This window comes from Nannobrachium achirus (genome assembly GCF_963921795.1).
Source record: "Nannobrachium achirus genome assembly, chromosome: 17".
In the NCBI taxonomy this organism is placed as follows: domain Eukaryota; kingdom Metazoa; phylum Chordata; class Actinopteri; order Myctophiformes; family Myctophidae; genus Nannobrachium; species Nannobrachium achirus.
This window is the reverse complement of record NC_137824.1, coordinates 56,169,299-56,188,099: the sequence shown is the minus strand read 5'-3', so window position 1 is coordinate 56,188,099 and position 18,801 is coordinate 56,169,299. Positions and strand designations below refer to the sequence as shown.

Below are 18,801 nucleotides of genomic sequence, written 5' to 3'. Positions count from 1 at the left end.
GAATTTGAGTTTACAAACATGAAAACAATTCACGTTGAGGTTAATATTCGAGAATTCGGGGATATGTTTTGCATTTCAATTAAGGTTACCCTGCAAGCCAAATGACATCATAATGACGTTATGACAACGTCCTCCGGTGACTCCGGTGACGTTCAGAACTAGGCCAGATCACAGTCCATATGGGGACGATCTTCATGTCATTACCAGGACGTCATATGGACAATAGGATTATTGTTATTGTTTGTAATGTTAGTTGAAATATGAGCATATAAGGTTATATTCTGGGACATATCTGACTAGTTATATTTATCTGGCCTCGATCAGAACCACTCTAATTAATCCAGGATGTCCGTTTTCGTGGGCAGGATTTATGTTGGTTGAAATCAGGTGATATTATGGCCAGATCTGACTAGTCATGGTTTGACTTGATCTGGCCCCAATGGAGACGTCACTGATTGGTTCAGGTCCTGACCGACCGTGCTTGCTGGGTAAGGGCTTTAATAACACATTTTGATAACCCCTCAAAAGTCGTAAGACAAAACATTTGTGTTTACCTGAAAACTTGGCAGTGCCCCAGTTCCAGCCCTTGACGCACATGTCCTTCTCAGTGAGCTCTAGCTTGTAGTTAGCCTTGAAGAAGTCCGAGATCTTCTCCAAGTCCTGAAAGACAGAGGGAGGGGGGGGGGGGGGCAGAGGGAAGACAGAGACAGAAAGCGTAAGAAACCAAACAGTGGAACAGAAATCAAATGAATTTAACACAGGGGTCAGTGAGGCATGAGGAAAGGGCAAGAAGGGAAAGAGTGACGGAAAGGGATAAAATTAAACCTAGCCTGGTTAATAAACCAGACCGCACAACATCACCCCCTGGCTTTAGTGAAGTGTGTGATAAGAGGCTGGCACCGCCAGGCTAGGTTAAACCCCCTCCCCCTATGAAGAACATTTAGGGGGGGCCCGCAGTGACTCCTTGTACCCAGGGCCCAGGATTTGGAGTGACATCCCTGGCCAGAGGGGAGCAAAACACAAAACAGGAGAGATCATCAAAGTTAGCGCAGCAGTCCATCGGCTGCACGGTTCAAGACCTAGCATAAACAAAAAGCATACACCCCGTCCTCCCCCTACGGAGGGGGCTTAATTAATCACAGCTCAATTAGAACCCCGCCCACCGCACGGCCCCGTGGGACACCGGAGGTGAACGTAATCTGTTCGCTCCCACTGTACTCCCCCCCCCCCCCCCCCCCCCCCTTCACTGACAATCAGCCTGTTTATTTATCCTGCAGGCTTGGAGAGGACACACACACACACACACACACACACACACACACACACACACACACACACACACACACACACACACACACACACACACACACACACACACACACACACACACACACACACACACACACACACACACACACACACAGTCCTAAATGCACATGTGGAAGTGATTGCGGTGTGTCTGCGTATTTCTGTGCATGTGTGTGTGTGTGTGTGTGTGTGTGTGCGCACACACGCGTGTGGGGGATAAGACAATGAGACTGTGTGGAAAAATAGTTTGTGCACCTGGATATCTGCCTGTCTGTAGCGCCTGATTTACGCTTGGGTTGCGGCGTTGCGCGACACTGGCACACAACCAAAGTATAAATCTAAATCAAGGGTCTTCAACAGGGGGTCCTGGACCCCTAGGGGGTCCTCAGAGTTACTACAGGGGATCCTCCAAATCTTTGTGTGATAGAAACTTTTTCTCCTTTTTTATATGCATACACTTGAACCCTAGTGTCCATATGCTGAGAACATTAGCCAAAAATAGCAGATCTACAAGCTCACAACGCCTCAGATCGGCTATTTTCGGCAAAGAGGTTTGGTGTAGAGGGGGAAAAGGGCAGACCAAGTACAGAGTGAAAGGTCAAGTGTATTAAGTATTGACGGTTCAAGTGGTTAAATATCTGAAAACACAAATTGACATGAATCCAAAATACACTGATGATTGTGCTGTCAAACAATGAAACTATATGGAATCTATTAACAGGTTGTGGGGGTCCCTGCTTCATACAGCAAGGACGGAGAAAGACAGTCTGTGTGTTAGGCACGGGACCATATGAAAATGTCATATCACAATTACTGTGACAAAAGAAATCGCGATTTACGATATTATCGCGATAATCAAAATCCATTATCCTCGGGCGGAACATTTGCCAAAAAATAGCAGATATACAAGCTACAACAACGTGTTGCGGTTGCGACGCGTTGTGAGCTTGTAGATCGGCTATTTTTTGGCAAAGACATTTGAGAGAGAGTGAAAAGAAAGGCTATCAAGTTCAAGTATGTATATTATTATTAAGTATGTTTTACCAATAGAGGGTTTAAAGTGGTGGCCGGATATGCAGCTCGGCAAATAAAAGGTGAATTGATCCCAGTGCATGACGGAGGACGATATCACGATAAATGTAATCTCCACGATACGAGTGTTTTTTTATCACGATAAACGATAATATCGCTTATCGTCCCATCCCCAGTATGTATACAAAATGTGTTTATTTATTCAGTATTATTCATTTTTCTTTGTTTAGTTGCAAGACCTTTGGTGCACAGATATTACATTTTCCCCATTGTACAGTAGGTCCTACTCAAATCTAGTATAGGGGTCTGTGAATGCTTTAAATTAAATGACTACCAAAGCATTACATAATAGTCTTAAAAATATACGACGGCAATTAATTACCCTGCAATTTCTCTTTTAACCTTTAAGCTTTTTAGTAATGTAATGATTGGATGGTTTTACCATTTCTTCCAACCCCAATTCTTCACTGGAAGACAATGAAACAAAGATCGTAACAATCGGGCCTGCTTTTATGTACCGCATCCATTCACCGTGTTGGCAGAATCGACGTTGCTTACCTCATTTCATCAGAATAAACACTAATTTCCCAATACATCCTTCACAGACCACGTGCAAAAGATCTGCTCAATCCCCCAAACGGCTGACTTCTATTACTACATATCCCATGATTTATTCCAAGTGCCCTTGAAACTATCATCTATCCCCCCCCGACTGCCACACTCAACTTAGCCTCAAGATCTCTAGTTCCCCTCCTTTGGCCAAGACGAGCCCTCAGCCAGATCGGTCTAGTTTTCATCCGATCTGTGTAGTTTTCACCTGCCCTGCGTCCACAATGCGTGGGTTACATCATGTCTCCATTCCGACATGTCTCCTTTCCGACATGTCTCCTTTTCCGACACTAAAGCCCGTTGCACACGGGACCCGTTGTGTTTTTTTCCGTTTGCTGTATGAGCAAAACGCATTGGATTTGGTGTGCAAGGCTGTGCGGAATCCACACCGCGGATCCGAAAAGGAGTCATAAAATGAGTCAATGAGTTTTTTACCGCATGCGACAAGACGCACAAACGAACTGGTTTCGATCAAGAAACAAAAAACGCACAGCCGCAGCCACTTCGGAGCCGGTGTGCATGAGGTCGTAGAGAATCATTGTTTTCTTAAAAAAAAAATGCAATAGTCTGTTTTGTCCGTGCAACAGAACGCGTCTGTGTGCAAAGCCCTTTACCTTATCTCTAACCCTAACCCTAAACCTATGGAAGTGTTGCCACCTCCGACAATAAGAAGTCACTGTCGGAATGGAGACATGTCGGAATGGAGACATGTCCCCCGCTTGTCCTGTGCCCATTGCTCTCAATATAAACTATGACGTCAATGTTATCCATTCAACACACACACATGTATACACAGACATGGCTACTACACGCGTGTAGAACAAGCGTCCACTCGTATTTAACCCATTCAGAACGGGTACACAATTTGTGTTTCATTATTTTATGCTTTAACTATTGACACAATGCGGCACCGAGTGCCGCGCTGCGAGCTTGTAGATCCGCTATTTTGAAAAATAGTGAAAATTTGAATTTTGACCCGATTCTATAAGTGTCTTTTGAATCCTTCTAAGATTTTTGGAAAAACCCTATGTTTCTATGTCAGCAATCTGGCCAGCCATCGTCAAAGAAAAGGTCCTTTTCACTTCACTGGAGCTCAGTTAGTCTGTTCTCGAGAGACTACTATGTCAGTGGTTCTCATAATTTTTCATGTGAAGGACCCCATAATGATATTTATTTGGCCACGGACCCCCATCTCAACGTGCAACAGAACGCGTCTGTGTGCAAAGCCCTTTACCTTATCTCTAACCCTAACCCTAAACCTATGGAAGTGTTGCCACTCCGACAATAAGAAGTCACTGTCGGAATGGAGACATGTCGGAATGGAGACATGTCCCCCGCTTGTCCTGTGCCCATGCTCTCAATATAAACTATGACGTCAATGTTATCCATTCAACACACACACATGTATACACAGACATGGCTACTACACGCGTGTAGAACAAGCGTCCACTCGTATTTAAACAGGGCTGCCGTAGGAAACGAACACATGAGCAGGGGTGCCGCACCATTTTCTGGGCCCTGGGTACTTTAATTATTGAAAAATAGCAGATATACAAGCTCACAGCGTGCTGCGAGCTTGTAGATCTGCTCTTTTTTGAAAAATCGTGAAAAAATTATAAATAAATATATTTGAATATTTCAAATCCTTTTTTTGTTTCTAGTGGTGCTCAAACCTTTTCATTTAAAGGACCCCCAAAATGATATGTATTTGGCCACAGAACCCCCATCTGAAAATATTTAGTTCCAGGGGCCCCCGACGCAGAAGCAAAATATTTGTTACAAATGTTCTATTTTAAAACGACTTTTCAAAAGTAGCAGATCTACAAGCTCGCAGCGAGCTTGTATATCTGCTATTTTTCAATAGCTAAAGTATAAAATAATTAAGGCCCCTCCACCTTGGGCCCTAGTAACTCAGTCCCAGTTCCCCCCCCCCCCCCCCCCCCCCCCCCCCCCCCCCCATTCCCTGGCCGCAACAGAGAAGGCCCGTGGGCTGGTTTAGTGGAGTAGCTAGCAGCTAAGACCTCCAGTGGATTCCTGGGCACTGACACGGCCGATGGATAATAAACAATGACTTCATGCCCGACGCTCCGGGACAGAGAGAGGATCCATCTCCAACAATACGCGCTGATTAAACCCCAGAGACCGCGCTCCAACTCGCGGAGCCCTGGCTGGCCGCAAACTTTAAAAATGCCCGTAAATGGCCACAGTAAACACGGTTGTTTACTGGCACAGCGGCGGTGCACCGCATACGTTTCAGAGGAAACAAAAGACAAAGTTACACTGACAAAAAAACAAACACAAAACAGCCCTTTTTTCTTCCTTTTCTTTTTTCTGCCGAGCCAAACTGTTTCAACAGATTGATATAAACACTGACTCACATGAGCCGATGATTGCGGTGTTTATGGAACGCACATGCTGGAGCTGGTTTCCCTCATTAATCCCATTAGAAGGTTTGGGGAAAGAGCAGCTACTCTTTCACATGCTGATGATAGCAAAACACAGGTCAAACACACACGCGCACGGACGGGACGGGCCCAGCAGCGCAAACACATACGCCCAAACACACACACACACACACACGGGCACGCCCATACACACATGCACAAATTGCATTTTAAGGGAACTCAGTGGGACTCAACAGAACGGGAAGGCTTCATTACACCAGTGTCACAAGAGGGATGGAAGTAATTTTGGAGAGTAATCTTGCTAGGATCATCAGTCTCATCGTTAACATTGCATCAACATTATTCATATCGTTGCTGCTGTGTTTCCACAGTGGTTTTAAGGCTGTTCTTGGACGTTTGCGTGCACAACAGAGGAACCGTGTTTATTTCAATGTTTTTGGTGATGTTTTTGGTGATCATTAGAATGTCTAGATAGAACATGTACATATGTTATTATTGTGAAAAATATCCTCAAAATGTAAATTAGAGCATGATTTATGATTTATGGCTATACAACCTTACACAAATATTTAAAAAAAATAACATTACTACATTTTCCTCTGAATAGGACTCCTACAACACAGTCTGATTTTAATTTTTTTTGCTAAGTAGAAATGAATACGGGTCTTGCAGGGCTAAGCGTTCACGAGGGCTGATGAAGGCTTAAAACCTAAATGCATGCTGGCATTTATTTAAGCGTTAAGTAACACTGTTGTACACCTGGTAGACAAAAAGAAATGTTTGAAATCAGTTAGGATTTGTGCTCACATTCACTTGTAATAATAATGGGATTGTGACTACTACTCCAACTCTATCACAGTCTCTCACACAAGCAAAGGTGAGAAATTCCCCCTAACTAACTGAATCCATAGTGCCAAGTACACACATGCACAGGAGCAGGGGCGTCACACCAAGTTCTGGGCCCTGGGTACAAGGATTCACTGCGGTCCCCCCATGAATGTTAACTATTGAAAAATAGCAGATATACAAGCTCACAGCGCGGCACCGAGTGCCGCGCTGCGAGCTTGTAGATCTGCTATTTTTGAAAAATCGTGAAAATGTGTGCCAAGAAACCTATGTTTTCAGGTCAGTGATGCTCAAACTTCTTCATGTGAAGGACCCCCCCATCTCAAAATATTTAGTTCCAGAGACCCCCCAGAAGCAAAATTTGAGCAACAAATGTTCACTTAAAAGAATACATATATTCAAAGATTTGCGCACATTTTCACGACTTTAAAAAAATAGCAGATCTACAAGCTTGCAGCGCGGCACTCGGTGCCGCGCTGTGAGCTTGTATACCTGCTATTTTTCAATAGCTAAAGTTACTAGGGCCTCTCCACCTTGGGCCCTGGTAACTCAGTCCCACTTTCCTACCCCTGCACAGGAGCACAGACTTACTGTATCTCTGAAGCCATCATATTTGTAGACGTGCCCGGTGCTAGTGGTCAGTTTGATGCCGTGTCCCAAACACACACGTCTCCACTGGGCCACGCTGAGGTCCCCAGCTGGGATGTTGTCCACCTTGCCCGTCTTGCTGCTCTTGTAGACCACGTTCTGCTTGCTGAAACGCAGGCGCCCATCGTTCTGCGGTGACAGAAGGGCACACAGTAAAATTAGCGGCGTAAGAATGTAAAATTACAAACTCCGGTTGCTGGAGGGAATGTGGGGAGAGCTATGCGGATCACACCCATATTTTTTTCACATGTCCCAAAATACAAACTTTCTGGTCAAGAGTGACACAAATAATAGAACAAATATTTGGGAGAGTTTTAAATTTACAAAACCACAATATACTTCTGGGAACACGTCCCAAAAGCCTGCAGAGCAGAGATCTATATCTCTTCTGGATTTTGAGAATTACATGCAGCACTCAAACAAATATCAAGGGGTTGGAAAAGTTTGGAACCTCCCAGGGTGGATAAATGGTTGGACAAAGTGGAGGACATGTACTCTATGGAGAGGGTGACATATAGAATTAATGGTAAGGAAAACGTTTTTGAAAAGAGGTGGGCCGCGTATCTTTTAAGTAAGGATGGCATGCCCACATAACCCCTCTTCTTTTTGTTTTCGATCCATTTCGTTTTGTGTTTTTGTTCAGACCAAGGGTGTTTTAGGCACAGACGTCAAACGAAAAAGCCTCTTTATTTTATTTTTATTTTATTCTATGTATTCCTATTGTGTTGTTAACTCATACAGTGCCAGGCGACTTTTAGAGCAACTTTCTCACTATGGAGTTCCCTGCCAAGCGACTTTGGGCGACTTTTACTTAGGAAAAAAAAAAAAAATCTTTTTTTTTTTTTTTTTGGGACCCAATTAAATCTAGTAAACATGATTTCAATCGCGATTTTGCATGTTCCACCCCCCATACAACCCCATCTTTCAAACATGGCAGCCATTTTTGTTTACATCTGAAGAAAACATTATGGCTGATAAATCATGAATGCCTGAACGGATTTCCAATCTTTTTTTTTTGTTTGAAAGCTGTGAACAGCCTGCACAAACATGGTGCATGATCTGTGCATGGGCGTGCATGATCTGTGCACTATAAATTACATGGGAGTCTATGGAGGCTTCTGGCACTAGTGCCACTCGAGGGGCATTTTAAATTGGCAGTAAGTGAGTTAAGTAGGTGGTGTTTTTTTGTTTTTTTTGCACGTGTTATATAAAAAAAAGAGAAAAGAAAATAATTGCATCTATGGATATAAAATGTGAAATATGAAATGTAAAATTGAAATTATTGCAATAAAAAGCATTAAAAAAAAGAATGTAAAATTATGTTTTTTCGTGTCGGTCTTTTATTGTTGTTTTTGTTCTTTTGTGGTTTTCTATGTACGGTTGTGCTCAAAATTATTCGACCCCCCCTTCTCTGCAAATCTGGTTTATTGGCTAAATTCACAACATGACAACTGAATGAAATACATAAATCATACAAGAACAATGTAAATGGCTCAAAAGTAACATCTGTTGTGTTTTTTTCCAAATTCAATGCTAAATGCCACTTTCAACGCCATTTTCACTTTCAATTATTCAACTCTTAATTATACCTGAAAACATCTGTAATCAACTGCAATTGACTAATCAAGAGCTTAAATAGTTGCATCATATGTGCAATCTGGCCTGACTAGAGGTTTGTTGACTTGTTGACTGTGATTATAGCAGTTATAGTCCAGTCAATCTGAGGTTTGACCCAAAAGAAATTGCAATAGTAATGGTTCAAGGTTTTTTATGATCCTTAGGCTCAAAGATCTTCCGAAATATTCTTAGTGGATCAAGGTAAATTCAGGGTGTTCAAGTTTAGGTCCCTTCACTTACTATACAGGAAAACGATGCCTAAAACAAATCTTCTCTAAGTAGCATGTGAGGGGTCTAACTAGGGGGTTTTCATGATTCTGAATCCATTGCAAGCATTTGTTTTGCACAAAAAACATTCCTCGGGCTAAAAATGGACCCACAAAAGTGTGAAAAGTGATGACTCGTCACTAAACCGTCACTATACCATAGTGTTGTGGGTCTGTTTTTGGCCAAACAGCAAAACAAACAGCAAACAAATGCTTGCTGTGGATTCAGGATCATGAAAACCCCCTAGTTAGACCCCTCACATGCTACTTAAAGAAGACTTTTTGGAGGGTATTTTTTGCTGTATTGTAAGTGAAGGGACCCAAACTTGAACCCCCTGAATTTACCTTGATCCACTGAGAATATTTTGGAAGATTTTTAATATGTGTTTTGGATGACCCTAAGGATCATAAAAAACCCTGAATGATTACTATTGCAGTTTCTTTTGGGTCATGCCCCTTTTTAGCTTAGATTGACTGGCCTATTAGAAACATGGCTAAGTTTAAGGAATGGTCAGAAAAGTTCAGAGAAGAGATTATTGCTTTGTAAAAAAAAGGAAAAGGATATAAAACAATTGCAAAGACACTGAATGTTCCAAAAAGTACAGTTTGAGCATAGTTGACAAGTTCCAAGTAATAGGAACAGTGGTTACACTAATGAACACATTTGTCAGAGGGGGTTGAATAATTTCTAGCACACCTGTATGTGTATTTTTTTTAGGTTGTTGTTAACACATCTGGTGCCAACCCCGAGTTTCCCGAGTTTGTATTGATACCAACGCTGTGCCAACCCCGAGTTTCCCGAGTTTGGGCCGTTTTTGAAAAAAAAAAAAAACTTTTTTTTTTTTCAAAAACTTTTTTTTCCAAATTTTTTTTTGGACCTCCAGAAATGTATTAGGCATGATCGCGATCGCGAAATTGCATGTTTAACCCCCATACCAACCCATTCTTTCAAACATGGCAGCCATGTTTGTTTACATCTGAAGAAAACATAATGGCCCATAAATCATGAATGCCTGAACGGATTTCCAAGCGGATTTTTTTGTTTGAAAGCTGTGAACAGCATCTACACACGTGGTGCATCATCTAGGCATGGGCGTGCACTTTTTACACAATTGCACAATTACATGGAAGTCTATGGTAACCATGGCAACGCGAGACATTGAAGAGAAAAAATCATTGCAACATAAGTGTTAAAATGTGTGAAATAAAAAATGTTAGTGATTAAAAACAGTTCCAGGTTCCATTTGTAAACTCCGAGTTAGAATAACAAGGATTTTACTGTGTACAGTACACACTCACTGTTAGCTAGTTTTACATAAATTCAACTTTTAGCAAAGAACTTCACAGTATAATCAGATGCAGATTTAATAAACACCAATTTTCAAGACCTGTTAATTTAAAATTCTCACTTTAGTATACCACCACAAGTTAACAATAAATGTATTTAAGATCAGGGCCATTATTTAGAGCAGCAAAATATACTGAAGGCTTTTAAAAGTTTGCCATCACATACTGTACCACAGTGCTCTACAGTTATGGAGTGAAAGAACATGGGATAGCTTCCCTGTTTCTACATGTCATTTTTTCAACACCCAAACCTAACCCTTACCTCCGTGGGGTGAGTCGCTAACCCTCCCGACGCTCCTTTGTCGAAATGACGGCGGTTCGAAAGAGCGAGATTTCCCCAAAAACATTTCCTCAACAAATTAATTAAGCTCCACTGTGTTGGCAGCCATAGACCATATTCACACAGCAGCCATTTTGCTATAACATTGTCTTTTTACGAGGCTGATGGACACCTCCAAGGTTGGCTACTAAAGCCGGCATCATAGTCGCCTGGGCGGTGGAAGGCTTTCCACCGCGGTGTAGTCTTTTCGAGTCTTTTTGAGTCATGAAACTACACCGTTACATCATTCCTCACGGTGGAGAGCTTTCCACCGCGAGTACCGACACATATCTCTGTTTTTACTATCAGACAGACAGGCTCTACACCCCGTTCACTGATTGGTCGACCTGAACCGGTCTAGACGGGGTAAAGGACTTCACCGTGGGCCCGCTGGGCCGTGACTATGATGGCCTGCACTTATTTTCTGACTTGAGGTGGAAAGCTTTCCACCTCAAATTTGCGGTGGATAGCTCTCCACCGTACACTCTGATACGGGCTTAACTCATTAGAGGTCCACGAAGTGTCAACACGCCAAACTCTTTGATGTCTCTGTGTGCCCGTTGACGCGTTTGCTATACTGTAGCTACTGTACCAGGCTACCGCGGTGACGAAAAACACTCCATTTCCCGAAATGCAGCGCGAAGTCACGTGACCGGGAAGTCTGTCTCCCTGATTTACTTCCTTGTAACGCTGCTGCACAAACATGCAGTTTTCTCCTAATTTAACTTTTAAATCACCTTAACTCTTCCCACGCTTTGAACGTTAACGTTCGCCCCATTTTTTACAGAACCTCGATGCCAATACGGCGCTCGTTCGGTTCGTTCGTCTGATGACTGTAAGCTGATGAGGGGTCGCGCGGCCGTCTACTGTAAACACATTTTCCGCGGTGATGGTGTAAAAAATCCATTATGCGTTAGATCAACGGAGAACAATTCACTTCCTTGTTGATTTCCTCCGGCTGTAAGGCTCTGTGGCCAGTGACTGGTCTTCTTCTTCTTCAACACATAACAGGCAAATTCACATTCATTCTCGCATGACGCCGCCCTCTGCTGCCTGGCAGACCAAAGTGCACTATTGCACAACCCAAAAAAATAAAAATAAAAAAATAAATGTCTGTCTGTCTATCTACTATAACGTCGCAAAGGTAAGCCGCTTTTTGATGGCGCCAGACCCAATAAATAAATAAATAATCTGGCAGTAGGAGAGTTAATGTTTAAAACACGGCCTTCTCTACCGGACGTTACTAGAGCTGTGGCTCGCGATTGTTTAAAAAACGGTCCTGACTGAAAGAAAATATTATCGTGAAATTTAACGGGACATACTTGGATTACATTTACTCTGATTACTTTTTTGCCAGGACCTCAAAGGTAGGTAAAATGGCGGGTTGCCATGGGCACCTGCCGATTAAATGTTGAATAATCCTGGGCACCCTGTGTTAAATTAATGAAATACCACCACGTTGCCACCCCGTTTTTTTTGCAAAAATGGCACCATCGTAGATACCCATTTGCTCCCGTGAGGGAAATTCAGTATTTTCAGCCCAACCCAGCTGATCACTGCCCACAAGGAGCGTGTGAGCAATTAGGGGTTAAAGGACAACTCCGCCCTAAATCACTTCTAGGCTCATTTTCCTACTTATATTGATCCAAAAATACTGTCCATGGGGTCTATTAGGCACAAATGCCCTTGTTGTCCAGTTTCCCCTTCAGAACACAACAGCTGTCATAGCATAGAGTGGAGCCTATAAGCCTATCGCTTTTACTCTATTTGTTGTGTTCAAAAGTGATTTTCTTTTTCATGAATGTGTTACTAGTTGTCATTACAAACACATCCATGCCTTGGTTGTCCCACACAAGCCACCACAATCTAATAAATAATGTTTTGGGGTGATCATTCGGCACAAGTGCCAATCAAAGTGACTGCACTGTCCAATCAAAGGGAATCTTTTACGGGACTTGGCAAAACACATAAAAGCATAACCCCTGTTTAGCCGAGTGTGATGGCTTGTGTGGGACAACGATGACATGGACGTGTTTGTAATGACAACTAGTACCACATTCATGAAAAATAAAAACACTTTTGACCACAACAAATAGTGTAAAAGCGATAGGCTTATGGGCTCCACTCTATGCCATGAGAGCTGCTGGGTTCTGCTGGGGAAACTGGACAACAAGGGCATTTCTGCCTAATAGACCCCATGGACAGTCTTTTTGGATCAATATAAGTAGGAAAATGAGCCTAGAAGTGATTTGGGGCGGAGTTGTCCTTTAAGAGTCTTGCTCAGGGACACATTACACTGGCCTGGAATTGAACCTGGGACAACCAGGGGCTCTAGTTCCCCAGGCGGGCTCCCTAACCCAGCGGTTTCAAACATTTTTGTCTCAGGTCACCCCTGTAAATAAACCAGTAAGACTCCCTAATCGGGAGATAAGCGACCGTAGGTCACTTATCTCCACAAATAGGGCAAAAATGTGTTTTTCCAAAATCTTCCTGATCCATGTTGATGACATGAGTGTAGACATACTGTGTAGTGATTTTCGTGATTTTAGGGCAATATCTGTAGGAGCAGTGTCCAAAAATGTGTTTTTAAAAATCGGCCTGGAGGTGGCGCTATATGGGAGAGATTCATGTTGATGGGATGAGTGTAGACATACTGTGTACCGATTTGCGTGATTTTAGGGCAAAAATTTTAGGAGCAGTGTCCAAAAATGTGTTTTGCAAGAATCGGCCTCATGGTGGCGCTAGAAGAGGGCCATGTGAGAAATGAGGGGTGGGGTCTCCGCGCCGCCAAGGCGGACGAATAGGTACCGGCCCCGGCTGTCCCGGTCGCTCCTAGCCGGAGTTACGGCATTTTATGTGAGCTGCAGTGTAGGGGGTCCTCCACTGGGGGCGGCACCACTTTTGCATCCGTTCTGGAGCACCAGGAGTCGGTGGTCCCCGGGAATTCCCCGTGAGCAGCCCCGTTGGGGTGGTCATTTGGTCAGTTTAGCACATTTGGTCATTTTTTACATCTGGGGGTCCCCCAGGGACCTGGGGGTCCCTGGAGCTCCGGGGGTCCTTGGAGGTTGTAGTTTGGCAGGTAAGGAGTGTGTGTGCAAAATTTGGCATGGATCGGGGCAACGGTTGCGGAGATATGAGCAGGGCAAGAGTGTGACGTGTGACTGACGGACTCACTCACGGACAGCCTGTGGAGGTTTTGGTAGTAAATGCGACCTACGGTCGCAATAACTTTTTCATCCACGGCACCCCTGAATTACACTGTTAATTTTAAGAATCTTACATAAGCGACGCAAATATGCACATCTTTTCACCTGAGATACGGTAGACTAGGTCAGGGAGAAATATCAGTTTCCATCAGAACTGACTGAAAATAATTTTATACTTGACGTTTAACCACTTGAAACCCAGTATCCCTATTCCGGGGGGGAAGGTTCACCAAAAATCTACAAGCTCACAACGTGTCACAACGTGACGAGTTGTGAGCTTGTACATCTGCTATTTTTGGTGAAGAGTAGTAGGCCGTAGATGGAAAAATAACTCATCAAGTACAGTGCAAATCAGGTCTCCACATGGTGAAGTGATATTGATGTAGTGATATTGCTGAATTCCAAATATCATCAAATTATTCTGAGGCACCCCTGGACTGCCGTCACGGCACCCCAGGGTGCCCCGTCACCCACTTTGAAAACCCCTGCCCTATTAACCATTCAGCTATGCCGCTGTGTGAATATAATCTAGTATGCATGCTGTACACAGGAGTGATTTTAAGAGGTTAAAGGGAGAAGGTGGCATCTTTGAAAGCAGTGGTTCTCAAAAGTGGGCTCTGGGTTCCTGGAGGGGGTTCCAAATGGACCCTTAAAAGGTCTCTAACTCTGAGAGCATACAAATGGAACCAAAGGGACCCTTCCTTATGAGTCCATTTGTACGCTAGCATAGACTGAATAGCTGTGTTATGTGACATGACGTTCAGGGGATGCATGCATAATGTGAGCAGGTATGTTCAGTTACTGACCCAGGAGCCTTTCATCTCCTGATAGATCTCATTGAACTCCAGTGTGTCTCCCATCTCGTCCACAGGCCACGACCGATGCTCTACTGTGAGAGAGGTGAAAATACAGTACATTAGGTAACAGTATTTATAAAGCGCCTTTCAAAACAGAAGTCACAAGGACAGGTGCTGTACAACAGTCTTTCTCAACCAATGGGCCTGGGGACCTTTGGTGTGCCCCTGAGAAGGGTCAAGTGTGCCTGCCCTTTGAAACTGCTTGAAAGCCAGTATTGTATTTATAATTTTAAAAATGATTTAAACTAGTGAAAACAGCCGATCTACAAGCACGGCGTTGTGTGCTTGTAGATCTGCCGTTTTCACTACTGTTGTGCGACAGACATCCTTGTATGATGAAGCAGGACTTTACTTTGCAAAGAAACGTACAAATTTGAAACTTGGAGATACAAGCCAAGGTTTCTTCCCGACAGTGACGATATTTATACCCCCATATTATGTTGGTGTGGCCATGGATTCTTGGGACATGAAAAGTGTACCCATGCAGAAAAACGGTTGAGAAACACTGCGGTACAATACATAAAATAAAACAAAAACATCACAAAGCAAAAACAGAACTACATGAACAATGCAAATGAACAAGCAGAACAATATAAACTAGACCAGGTCACCTGGTTGTGCCAGACCCGCAATGAAAACTAGTATGGCACTGAACTAACACATGAACACACAGGATTTTATAGTCTCAGCAACAAAGCGTAGTGAGCTTGTAGATCGGCTGTTTTCACTAGTATGGCACTGAACTAACACATGAACACACAGGATTTTATAGTCTCAGCAACAAAGCGTAGTGAGCTTGTAGATCGGCTGTTTTGACTAGTATGGCACTGAACTAACACATGAACACACAGGATTTTATAGGCTGAGCAGCTGGAAATGTTTGTGAGCTTGTAGATGGGCTGTTTTCACTAGTATGGCTGTGGGGCAAATGTTTTGCAGCACTGAACTAACAAATGAACACACAGGAATTTATAGTCTCAGCAGCTCGTCAGCCACCTCAACTCAGCTGGTCCCGTACAGGTGACGGCACTCAAGGCAATCAGCCGAGCAAGGGAAGGGAGGGGCAGATGAGCAGTCAGAGGCAAACACAGGCACACTGAGGAAAAAAGGGACACTGAGGAAAAGAGGGACCGACCGACCGACAGACCGACAAAGCCTTATGTAGGCCGACCCCCTGGGTCTGGCAACAATACAAATGAATAAACACAGTACATGAAAATGAACACGAAGACAGTAAGCTTTTACACACCATAATATTTCCGAAACAAGTGGGTTTTTAGCAAACCTTTAATAAAGGCATCTACTGACTCTGCATTTATTATAGAGTGGTAAGCACCTTGTAGACAATATGCCTTCCGGTTGGTTCCAAGATTTCTAGCGGAAGTGCTGCGTTTAACGGAAATTACGTTAGGGGAAAACCGGGGAAGCTCACTTCCGGGGAAGCTCACACGGCGGAAGTTGAACGCTTTCTGCCTTATATTGTCACCAGGCTTTTCTCTTCGCAGATGAGTAAAGCCTGGCTACGCAAGGCTAAGTGGTAAGCCATTCCAAAGTGTTGGGGCTACCACTGCAAAAGCTATTGGATACATTAGATCAGTGTTTCTCAAATGGGGGTACGTGTACCCCTAGGGGTACGCGGAGGTACTGCAGGGGGTACTTGCCCCCCAAAAAATCTTGATGATATTATTCATAGTTAAATAATAAAAAAAAAAACATTGAATTAGGAGGGGGGGAAACGTACTGTTATGTTTAGTGATGCCACATGGAGAAATTGGTGTAAGCCTGATAGGTGCCACCCCAAATTAAATAGTACCAGGCACCTGGGATGTGCTTGAAAGTTTTATAGTTATTGACATGAAAACTGGACTGAAATGTTTTGGCCATAGTGTTGAAAATACATCTGCTCAGTGCTCAGGAGGCACAGTTTGAAACTCTTTCACTCCATTAATTATTGTGATTTTATATTCTTGAAATGGGGGTTATCAATATCATATAGGCCTACCACTATGTATTGGCTTAATTGGAATTTTATGAGCAAAATGTTGTCGGGTAAAGGGGGTACTTGGATTCAGAAATCAGGGAAAGGGGGTACTCAAGCCAAAAGAGATTGAGAAACACTGCATTAGATGCTCCAGATCACATCCCAAGATGAAGAAAACATGTCAGTAAAACTGTAGCTGCTACAAAACAGTAATAAAGTAAAACGTGTATCAAGCGTATGTACTACAAACTTTACAGTTTAGAATTGACACTTTAAAAGTTAATCTAAAATAAGAATCAAACCCAGACAAAGAACCTGCATACATTTTCAATCTAGTATGGCGTTATTTATTTGTCAAATTAGTTAGCCTACTTGTACGAGCTTTATGCACCAGTGGTGTAAAGTACTTATGTACAATTTTGAGGTAAATTACTTTATGTGAGTATTTCCAATTTCAAATAGTTTTACTTATATTAATTCCACTACATCTCGGATCCAAATATTGTACTTTTACTCCACTACATTTATTTGAAAGCTTCAACTATACATTTTGGCCATTTGAAAATAGCGATAGCGATGCAAGCATTGTGAGCTTGTAGATCTGCCATTTTCAAAAGATATTTTAGACATGTGTTAACTTGAAATCTGACATTCTGCATAATGAGTACTTTTACTTTTGATACTTTTAAGTACATTTTGATGTCAATACTTTTGATGTAAGTACATTTTGAATTCCGGACTTTTACTTGCAATTAAGTATTTTTATATTGCAGTATTGATACTTTTACTTGTTCCACCACGTATGCTTATGCACAGTGCTGGGAGCTAAGCAGCTATGATTACCTGACAACATAAAGGGTGTAGCAGCAGTAACATTTTAATCGTATGAGCCAGTATTTTGTTTCACGTGATGCCAGCCAGTTTAAAACACATATTAGGTCACGTCGAGGCTTTGTGACAGAAAGGTAAAACTTACTAGTGCTGCTGTGCTCAGACTGCTCACTGCTGGACCATTAGAAACAGACAAGCTAGCGCCGACTCGGAATGCTAAAGGGTGCGCCTGTTTTGTTTCAAGCCGTGTCCATGTTAATTGTTGCATGTGTTGTTGTTGTCGACTTGATCATAGTTACAGTGGTTCCTAACCAGTGGCCCCTGAGGTTCCAACCAGGTGGTCCCCAGCTAAATGATGGAGTTGGTAACCAAATGGACCCTTATAGATCTTTAACTCTTGGGAGTGTGAAATGAGACCAAATGGACCAGTTTCATGACAAGCTCAAGAAATATTGTTATACACCTCCATTACTACATTTAAAAGAAGTCTGTTGTTGTCTCTCCTGGCTACCAACGTCAATGCAGCATGGAATTGTGGACAAAATACTATCCAACGACAACAGGTTTTGGGTCTGAGAGGCTAAATCTCCTAAAATCTTTGATATGAAAAGTACAGCCCGCTCTGTGCATCAGTTTGTAGCAAATCAAGCGCTCGACAACAAGCGATGCAAGGCCACCGTTAGTAGCCTACAGAACAACTAGACTGGGATCAAGTTGCTTCGCAAGTCGCTGATCCGGTCTTGGTCTATACCGGATACGGAAACGTTTCTTGCATGTATTGCATGCGTGTAAATAACCGGAAACAGTGGGCGGGCTGTAGACCGGATCACACGGGTTGATTCACAAATAGAAACCATGCTTCCCACGGGTGCTGCGGAAAGCCTGGTGAAGCGAGGTTTTACAAAGCAACAATGTGTGATCTACAGTAGTCATTAGGATAGTTATAGTTCCCGACACCCAATGGAAGCCTATTTGCTATTTGGATCTAATGCAGTTCATTCCCGTTTTACATTAAAGCAAACGCCAACAGAACCAAAGCGACATAATGTATAAACTTCATGCCTTACTGTCAGTGTGATCACGGCAGACTGTCTTCGCCTGTTTCCCGCGTGTAGCATCAGGGGCTAACACTGACGTCGCAGGAAGCTATACTATTATTGCTACCGTAGGAGACGGTGGGGGAAGGAGCGCTTCTTTTCCGTTCACCGGCGTCGGCTACTCGCCGGTTACTGAGGTTAGGGTTAGGTTTAGGCATAGTTTTACTGAGGTTAGGGTTAGGGTTAGCCTTAGGCATAGTTTTACTGAGGTTAAGGTTAGGGTTAGGCATAGTTTCACTGAGGGGTTTTGGACTTTGGGTTAGTGTTTAGGCATGTCACCGCGCGCTCCAAGTGACTACAGCCGAGCGCTCCAGACCTCCGCTCCAGCCAATCACAAGCCGCGCCTTCTAATTTATGCGACACCGTCTCCTACGGTAGCAATAATCGCTCACAGCAAAGGAAATGGTGCTAGTATTTACTTCCGGTACGGTA

General features: G+C 43.2%; 1 protein-coding gene across 1 annotated transcript in view; it reads right to left on the bottom strand.

The window, feature by feature from the left end:
- The window catches only part of ssrp1a (structure specific recognition protein 1a), a 41,662-nt gene extending 23,266 nt beyond the window's left edge, over nucleotides 1-18,396 (bottom strand). Inside the window, exons 1-4 of the mRNA XM_080745454.1 lie at nucleotides 18,340-18,396; nucleotides 14,410-14,492; nucleotides 6,792-6,977; nucleotides 555-660 (exon numbers count right to left, since the gene is read on the bottom strand). Coding sequence (XP_080601580.1) covers nucleotides 555-660; nucleotides 6,792-6,977; nucleotides 14,410-14,463 — 346 coding nt within the window. The 5' untranslated portion in view covers nucleotides 14,464-14,492; nucleotides 18,340-18,396. The remainder of the gene's footprint in view (nucleotides 1-554; nucleotides 661-6,791; nucleotides 6,978-14,409; nucleotides 14,493-18,339) is intronic.
- Nucleotides 18,397-18,801: the final 405 nt, after the last annotated feature.